This window comes from Chrysochloris asiatica, unplaced genomic scaffold (genome assembly GCF_000296735.1).
Source record: "Chrysochloris asiatica unplaced genomic scaffold, ChrAsi1.0 scaffold00126, whole genome shotgun sequence".
Taxonomy (NCBI): Eukaryota; Metazoa; Chordata; class Mammalia; order Afrosoricida; family Chrysochloridae; genus Chrysochloris; species Chrysochloris asiatica.
The window spans coordinates 7,043,268-7,052,769 of NW_006408644.1; the positions used below are offsets into that span (position 1 = coordinate 7,043,268).

At 37.8% G+C, this 9,502-nt stretch overlaps 1 protein-coding gene across 1 annotated transcript in view; it reads left to right on the forward strand.

Annotated features, from left to right (window-relative positions):
• The window catches only part of TNMD (tenomodulin), a 21,227-nt gene extending 14,338 nt beyond the window's left edge, over window positions 1-6,889 (forward strand). Inside the window, exons 5-7 of the mRNA XM_006869089.1 lie at window positions 3,662-3,815; window positions 5,800-5,966; window positions 6,512-6,889. Coding sequence (XP_006869151.1) covers window positions 3,662-3,815; window positions 5,800-5,966; window positions 6,512-6,721 — 531 coding nt within the window. The 3' untranslated portion in view covers window positions 6,722-6,889. The remainder of the gene's footprint in view (window positions 1-3,661; window positions 3,816-5,799; window positions 5,967-6,511) is intronic.
• The last annotated feature ends 2,613 nt before the right edge of the window (window positions 6,890-9,502 follow it).

Below are 9,502 nucleotides of genomic sequence, written 5' to 3' on the forward strand. Positions count from 1 at the left end.
TGAGTTGGTTTTTGTATAAGGTGTGAGGTGAAGGCCTTGTTTAAATCTTTTGCATATCATTTTCCAGTTCTGCCAGTACCATCTGTTGAAGAGACTATCACCTCCCTATGCGATATATTTCAGTGTTTTGTCAAAAATCAGTTGGCTGTATGTAGATGCGTTAATTTCTGGATTCTCAATTCTGTTCCATTGATCTTCACCTATTTTTAAGATTTCAATTCATTCACCTTGCCATTTTGTGTGGGGTTGCTAGCGAAATAATCCATATTCTCTTAAATAATTTGCTATTGTTGCAAATGTACACAGCAAAATATATACCAATTCAACAATTTCTACATGTACTAATTATATCTTCAAGTTATGAAACCATTCTCACCTTCCTTACCTGAATTGTTCCTCCACCGTTAACATGAATCTTTATAGTTGCTGTTTGATTCCACGTAGATAGAAAATAATCCACATTTAACCTTACTGTTGTTGTTAGATGTCATCAGATAGATTTTGACTCATAGCGACCTCGTGTGACTGAGCATAGAGCTGCCCCGTTGAGTTTTCTAGGCTGTAATCTTTATGGGCACAAACCGTCAGGTCTTTCTACCATGGAGACACTGGGTGGATTTGAACTCTGACATTTTGGTTAGCAGCTGAGCACTTAACCATTATATCACCAGGGCTCATTTTTAACCTCACTAGGAAAGATAGTCTGCAATCCATGAAAGATTTACAAGCTTGGAAATCTTGTGGGGCAATTCTTGTAGGGTTGCTATGAGTTGGAATTGACTCTATAGCAATGGGTTGGCTTGGGTTTTGGAAGGAAAGACAAGAACAAAGAAACTTCTCAGGAGGTACACTGCTAGGCCAGGGTGAGGTAACCTAAGGCACTGGAACAGTCAACAGCCCCTGAAAAGTTAATGGGAGTTTAGGGCATTAGTGCCTAAAATACAGACATCAGTGAAGTTCCTAACACTGTTTACATTTCCCTTAAAATTTGTTGGTAGTTACAGTATGTTGTTATCAGCTGAGAAGGTGTGGGAAACTTCTGCTAAAACCATATTGTGACAATATACTCCCTCAATAGCCAGGAATGAATATTTTTTATTGTTTTCTTGTGTTTGCTGTTGTTGTTTTGTTTCACTAGTGTTTAACTGGCAAATCTAAAATGGCATTATTGCAATGGCACGGTGACCTCTCTACACTTCAAATGTCTTTTTCTTCTCCCCTTCTCCACGCTCTTGTTTACTGTCTTCTCATTCAAATCTTTCCATCTTAACTTCATCAACTTTTTTTTTTTTTTACCATTTTTCTTTTTGTTTTCTTTCTTTTGGGAGCCCAGAGGCTGGGCAAGCACTTTCGCCTTTCCCTTGTCCAGTAATCAGAGTTGTCATTGGGTCCCAACGTGCTACTAATCTCCTATGGCAGGAGAAGTTACTGACCGTGTTACTAGAGTTTCCCAGAAAAAGAAGATTTGCCCAAAGATGATGGTCTGCTCCCATGTTCTCCCATAGCAGTGAAAAATCCTGGAGGTCACTTTTGACAAATAAGCATAAATAAAATGTATCTGAAAAACAGACCAAATTCTAGGACATTAAAAATGAACATAAGAGGCAAGAGTACAATGAAAGGAGAATCAACAGATTAAAAAGTAGCTATATTCAAAATCATATGTGATTTTGCTTTGTTTTGTTTTTTACAGAAAATGATGTAAGCATTTGAGTAGGGCCAGCCAATAATGAGAGCCTGAACTGATTTCATAAAGTATCTTTTTCTCTCATTTTGTCCCTAATTTATTCTTCAGTGAATTTGTTCAAATTTTTTAAGTAACAGTATTCTTTTCATGATAGTAAGATTGTTTGTACCTTCAAGAAAATCCTTTTATTTGCATATTCTTATAACCAAATTTTTATGAGACAATGTTATGATACTGAGTAGAAAAAACTCAATTATTCTAACTTCCCTCACTGCTGTATCCATGATGTGCACATGTTAGACATGCAGAGCAGGTATAAATAAAGCCCTGATTTTTGCTAACAAAGCTAGTCAGCATACCAACCACATTTTACACAATCCTTTTCAATGCATCCCAAGGTCCTTACAAACTCAAGGGCAAAGGAGGTAGCACTTGAGGATTGTAAATAACTTGAAAAAACATACAAAGGCATATTTCAGAAAATAAATAAAAACACTGAAATCATAAAGCTAGACAGAAACAAAAGAGAAAGGGAAAAGCCTTATTAAAGAGGTCGTGGAGGGAAATATCTAAAGCAAAACGTTAAGTGAGAAAGAACTAGATACTCAAGACAAACAATTCCAATATTAGAAACTGAAGAGAAAGTGGAATTCTTAATATTATGGAAAAGGCTATGTAAAGAAAAACCAATCTCTTAGACAAGTCTTAACCATCTCAAATAAAGAAATGAAATAGTTATAAAGCCAGGAAAGTCCAAAGGCTGGAGATTTGGCTTTTTAAAAAGGCAACTAACTACCATTAACAGACAAATCTTGGAAAACCAAATAAGGTTCACTTGCTATTTAATTGATCTCACCAGTTTGGATTATATTTTTTGTTTGTTTGAAGTAAAATGCTACTTGCAAACCTAAAACAAGGCCAGCACTCACACATCCATTTAAAAGAGAGAAAACAGATGTACATACATCACCCAAGGTTTAAACATAAATGGCCTAGTGAAAGGCCTAGAAAATGATGGAAACCCTTCCTGACTTTGAATAAAATGATACCAAAGCAGATTTCTGTTTCAATGAGCAGTCTTACTGATAGACCTGTAAAGGAGGGACCAATTAACCCCTTCCCATGGCACTTACTATACCCAAGGCACAGAGAGCTAGTTCACAAGCAGCCCTAAGATTGTTTTTGTTAACTGTCAGCCAGTCATGGCAATCCCATGCACCAAAATGCTGCACACATATCATTCCCATGATGGTGGTGTGCCATGGAGTCGGTTCAGACTCATAGCAACCACGCATAGGGTTTCTGAGGCTGTAAATCTTTACGGGAGCAGAAAGTCTCATCTTGCTCCCATGGAATGGCTGATAGTTTTGAAATGCTGACCCTGAGGTTAGCAGTCCAACTTGTAATCACTACAGTACCAGTAATCACCAGACCTTTCTTACTAGTCTGTTTTAGTATAGAAGCTCTATTGAAACTTGTTCAGCATCATAGCAATGCATATCATCACTGACAGATGGGTGGTGGCTGCACATGAAATGCATTGGCCATGAATGAAACCCTAGTCTCCCACATGAAAGGCAGAGATATTATTAAAGAGCCACCAATGTCCTCAATCTTATGACGGGAGTTCAATTATTCAGGCTCATAATAGAGTGTTTTTCAGTATCCCATAATGCCTTGTTCATTTTATTAATTTATTTTCCTTTTCCTACCCTGAGCTACTCTTTTTTAGCCCTCCCTAAAACCTCCCATCCCCAATAACCATCACAAATGCTTCTTTTTGTGTATAAACCTTTTTCTTGACTTTTAATAATAGTGGTCTCATGTAATATTTGTCCTTTAGTGATTGACTTATTTTACTCAGCATTATGTGCCCTAGGTTCTTCTATGTTAAGAGGGGTTTTTCAATGTCTTCATTACTTTTTAATATTGAATAGTATTCCATTGTACGTTCATCCAACTTTCTGCTTATAGAATGAAGAAATCACCACAACTTTCTTTGAGCAATCTGTGATTTGGGTCCCAGCAGAAAAACCTATTGAAAACCGAGACTTCCTTAAAAATTCTAAAATTCTGGAGATTTGTGATAATGTGACCATGTATTGGATCAATCCCACTCTAATAGCAGGTATGGCATCTTCCTCCCCCTTCTTCTAAAGACAGTAACAGGTTATTGCTCCCAGCATTCAGAGACTATATTTCTAGGAAAACAAATTATTAGCTTATATATTCTTGGATGAGACTATATATACTGACTGCCAGTGAGGAGGGAATTTTTCACAGCCAAGTTATAAATCAGATAAATTAATGCTGACAGGTTTTTAAATATCCCAGCAAAAGAAACACCACCCTAATGTGACAAGTGATAGCAAAAGCTAATCTGTGTTTATTTGCACATCTATATCCATTGTGATCAAATACTAACTTATTGCTCAAACCACTGTGAGTCCAACTCTAGAACAGAAGGGATATGTACTAAAACAATGCACTGTTTTCTCAGAAAGGATTATCTGTAACAAATGGTGCCAGTCTCCCCAGAAGATAAGGCACCCAGCACTACTGTACAAAATAGTTAATGACCATTTTAGAAACCGCTATAAAAGTTATTGAGAATTTAGAATAACCAAGTCCAGATTAGAATAACCTAGTCCCTCAACTTTCATTCAGGCCATAGAGAGGTCAAAGATCCCTGGACATCTTATTCTGCCTAGCTAACATAGAATTTCACCTCCCTCACTCTGGACAACATAGATTACTGTCGTACTCACTATCAAATCCTCTCACCAATGAAGGCACCTATTGGTACTCTTCAGAGATTAAAAAAAGAAAGAAAGAAAGGAAAGAAGCTAAATGTATTATCCTAGATTGGATGCTGAAACAGAAAAGGGATTTTAGTGAAAACTGACAAAATCTGAATAATGTCTATAGTTTTGAATACTATGTACCAATGTTTGTCACGTAGTTTGCATAATTGTACCATGGTTATGTAATATGTAGGATGAAAGAAGCCCTAGTGGTGCAGTTTGGTGGTTTGAACTCACCAGCCTCTCTGCAGGAGAAAGATACACAGTTTGCTGTTATAAAGATTGTTGTTGCTAAGTGCCTTCGAGTCGGTTCCAAACTATAGTGATCCCTGAATACAGTTTCCAAGGAATGACTGATGGGTTTGAACTTCCAACCTTTAAATTAGCAGTTCAGTGCTTTTCTTACAGCACTACACCCTGGAAATCCTGTCCTATAGGATTGCTATGAGTTGGTATCAACTCAATGGCAGCAGGTATGGTAGGTAAATAATAACAGTAAGAGAAACTGAGTGAAGAGTATAAAAGAACTCTATTCTATCTTTGCAAATCTTCTGTAAATCCAAGATTATTTCAAAATAGTAAGTTAAAATAAAAAATTTAAGACAGGAAAGAGAAAGGAAGAGGGAGGAGGATAGAGAATGCCAAATCAGATCAGGCAACTAAGAAATATTTACTGAGCACCTAAAATCAATTGGAACCAAAGTGTCATAACAATTAAGTTCTTGGCTGCTAACTGAAAGGTTGGTAGTTCGAACCCATCAAGCTGGCTCCTTAAGAGAAAGACCTGGCAGTTCTACTCTGTCATTGTTGTTGTTGTTGTTAAGTGCTGTCAAGTTGGTTCCAGCCCATATCGACCCTGTATAGGGTTTCCAAGGAGCAGGTGGTGAGCTTGAACCACCAACCTTGAGCTTCAAACTGACTTTGCAGTTCAGTGCATTAACCCACAGCGCCATACCAGGACTGGGGTCACTATTTGTCAGAATTGATTGGAGGCACCTAACAGCAACAACAACAAAATCAATTTAGGGGGCACAAAATGTCTCTTGCTCTGTTTTTTATCAAGTACACTAACAAAGCAAAGAAGTAAATGTTTGATGCCAATTAAGCAAAGTAAATGTCTGTGTGCATGGGAATGGTCAGGTTAAAATATCAGCTGTAGGAACTTAGAAAAGTGGTCCATGGATGCCTAAATGATGCCAATGAGAAAATCCAATGAAAAAATTTAATCCCAGTTGTTACTCCCCCAAGCAGTTCTTTCAGAAATGTTTGCAAAGCAGTTGCATCCCAACCTTGAATTTATCATCTTAGTTTCAGAATTACAAGACTTTGAGGAAGATGGTGAAGATCTTCATTTTCCTACCAATGAAAAAAAAGAGATTGAGCAAAATGAGCAGTGGGTGGTTCCTCAAGTGAAAGTGGAGAAGACCCGTCACACCAGACAAGCAACTGAGGAAGACCTTCCAATAAATGACTACGTGAGTTATGTGCACATTACTCTTGTTTGGAGGTCCCTGGGCAGAGAACAGTTTGTGCTTAACTACTAACCTAAAGGTTGGCAGTTTGAACCTACTCAGTGGCTCTGCAGAAAAAAAGGCCTCGCAAGCTTTTTTCATAAAGATTATATCTGAGAAAACCCTATAGAGAAATTCTACTGTATGTAACACATGGGATCAACATGAGTCAGAATCGACTCAGTGCAAATGGGTTTGTTTTTCTGTTTGTTTGAATGTTTTACTCTTAGTCAAGAAAAAGTAAAGTTCCCTCCCACAACTTACTACCCTCAGATCACAAACATTGGAAGTGGAATGATTTTAAAAAAAAAAGTCTAAGAAACTTGGAATCTCCAGGAGGCTCATTCAAAATATAATCTTTATCTCTATTGATTTATCGTCATGATCCAGGCTGAGGAGTTTAATTTCTCACCAGCCCTTAATTCAAATAATCCTATCGTCTTCCTCTGCTAAGTGGAACATCTTCCTAGTGAACTTTTGTCTCCAACACTGGCTTCTTCTTCTTTCAGACTGAAAATGGAATAGAATTTGACCCCATGCTGGATGAAAGAGGTTATTGTTGTATTTACTGCCGTCGAGGCAACCGCTACTGCCGCCGCGTCTGTGAACCTTTACTAGGTTATTACCCATATCCATACTGCTACCAAGGAGGACGGGTCATCTGTCGTGTGATCATGCCTTGCAACTGGTGGGTGGCCCGCATGCTGGGGAGGGTCTAGTAGAAAGCTTGAGCTCAAATCCTTAAACTTCGGAGAGCCAACATATAATAAATGCATGCTATTCAATGAATTTCTGCCTTTGCGGCATTTGGCTACTTGCAGCCAGTTCTTCGGAATTACCCATAGATAATTCCTCTCTTCATGTTATAATAAACTTCTACATCATCATAAGTGGCCTGATTAATGCTGAACACTGTGGGTAAGTGTCTGCCGAGAATATCTCTTGCAAATGAAATGGAGCAGATCTAACATGGATGACAGCAATGGAAAATTGCACTTCTTCAGGTTTGGGGAGTAGAGAAAGGAAAACATAAGGATTTGTAAATACCATATTTTATTATGCTGGATAGAAAAAGTGCAAATAAGAGGCTAATAATAAAATGTCCCCAAAACTGGTGTGTTAAAACGTGCCTTTTTGTGTATGGCCCCAATGTTTAATTATCTGAATGACATAGTGTGGATTTGCTTAAGCATCTATTAAACCACTGGACAGGCAGTGAGTCATAGCAGATCCAACACAGACTCAGCAAAGGAGAAAGCTAACCTAGCAAAAAGGGTCCTAGGCTCTTCTCTGTGAACAAGAACTCCCCTCTGGACAAATTTAACATTTTATAACCTTCGAGTCTAACTTCTCTTAAAATCAGTGTCTGCTTATATAACTTTCCAAGGCAATTGTCTGGAAAATGGGAATCCATAAATTTCATTCACAGAAACAGACATAGGAAATTACTAGGTGAAAAGTCAAATGGGACTTTTTTTCCAAAAAAAAAAAAAAACATAGGGAACCATCAACATGCCATTTTTTAAAAGGAAGTGTAAGGCCAAGCTCCCCATCACCTAATACTCTGAGAAAGGAAAACAGGGCAAAGGGAAAGAAGAAAAGAAGTGATTAGAAGGTAATATTAACTATGGTGTCTCAGCAAATTCTAGATTAAAAAATGAAGATCTATCAGCCTAAATAACCTCTTATAGTTTTTGTTTTATTTTGTTTTGTTTTAAGGTAACCTCCTTCATTGCTTAATTTCAAAGTTGTTGTGTCATAAAAGTATGTCTGGTACTTTCCATAAAATTAAAAAAAGAAAACAAACATTCTCAAACAGTGAAAACATTACCTAAATGCCTGGAGGCCAAGAGTCATGTTCCCCATTTAACAGTTGAGGAAGCAAATAGAAGCAGATATGCCTAAGGCTGCTTTAGAATAACCAGTCATTAATGTATAATTAGCATAAATGCCATACTTGAATTACCAATTTTCACAAAATGAAAGTGCAATAGAATATCTCTAGCAATACAATGCCACTGAAAATATTTGTTATTGATGATTTTGAAGACATCCAAGAACTTTGCAGTGCTTTGTTTATCATAACACACATTATAACAGGGATTACTTTATAGTTGAAATAGAGAAATGTAAAAGATGTGAGTTTAATTTGAGGTTGCATGAACTCTATGATGTTTTCTATCATTGTTTTTAAATAAATTATTCATTTTGACATTGGTTTTTAAGATCATTCAATAATTCTATAGTACTGAGGCATAGAAAATCTATGCTGTTTAATTCTGTTGTTAAGTGCCGTTGAGTCAGTTCTGACTCATAGTGACCTTTTATAGGGTTTCAAAGGAGTAACTGGTGGTTTTGAACTTCCAACCTTGTGGTTAGCAGTCTAGTGTTTATCCTATAGCACTACACCAGGACTCCTAGGCAGTTTATGTTGTTGCTCTTGTTAAGTGCTGTTGAGTCAATTCTGACTCATAGCAACCCTGTGTAGGGTTTCCAAAGAGTCTATGGTGAGCTTGAACAGCCAGTTCAAACCGACTTTGCAGTCAAGTGCATTAAACCCACAGAGCCACACCAGAATTCCAATTTATACTATCCTATAATGGGTCAGAATTCACTCGACAGCACTTAACAACAGCAACATATACTTGAGGGAATCCTGGTGTGATACTGTGGGTTAATGTGCCACACTTCAAAACCATGTGAAATGCAAGGTCAGTGGTTCAAGCTCACCAGCTGCTCCTTGGAAACCCCATGCAGGGTCGCTATGGGTCAGAACTGACTCTACAGCACTTCACAACAACAAATATATATATGAGGAAGTCCTGGTGTGGTGCTGTGGGCTAATTCATCAGACTACAAAGTCACTTGAACTGCAAGTTTGGTGGTTCAAGCTCACCAGATGCTCCTTGGAAACCCTATACAGGGTTGCTATGGGTCGAAATCGACTTGACAACACTTAACAATAATGTATATATGAGACTCTGTTGAGGATTAAGTCGATGTTGTACTTCTTATTTCCAGTGAAGGGTTGTTGTTGTTCTTGTTAAGTACAGATGAGTTGGTTTCAATTCATAAAGTGTCCAAGGAGCACCTTGGTGGGTTTCATCCACCAACCTTGCATTACCAGTCCAGTGCTTATCCTACAGTGATGCACCAGGATTCCAAAAAAAGATTGTTGTTGTTAAGTGCCATCAAGTCCATTCTGACTCATAGCAATGCTGTACAAAGTTTCAGAGGTGGTAGGATTAAACTGCTAACCTTGTGGTTCACAGTAAAGTGCTTATCATATAGCACCACACCAAGAGTCCAAGGAAAGATTGTTGTTAAGAGCCATCCAGTCGGTTCCACTCATAGAGACCCTATATAGAGTTTCCAAGGAGTGGCTGGTGAGTGTGAATTGCCAACTTTGTGGTTTGAACAGACCTTGAAGTTGAGTGCATAAGCCCAAGGACAGAAACTTATACACAATTAACTATTACATATCATGCTGTTGCTGTTAG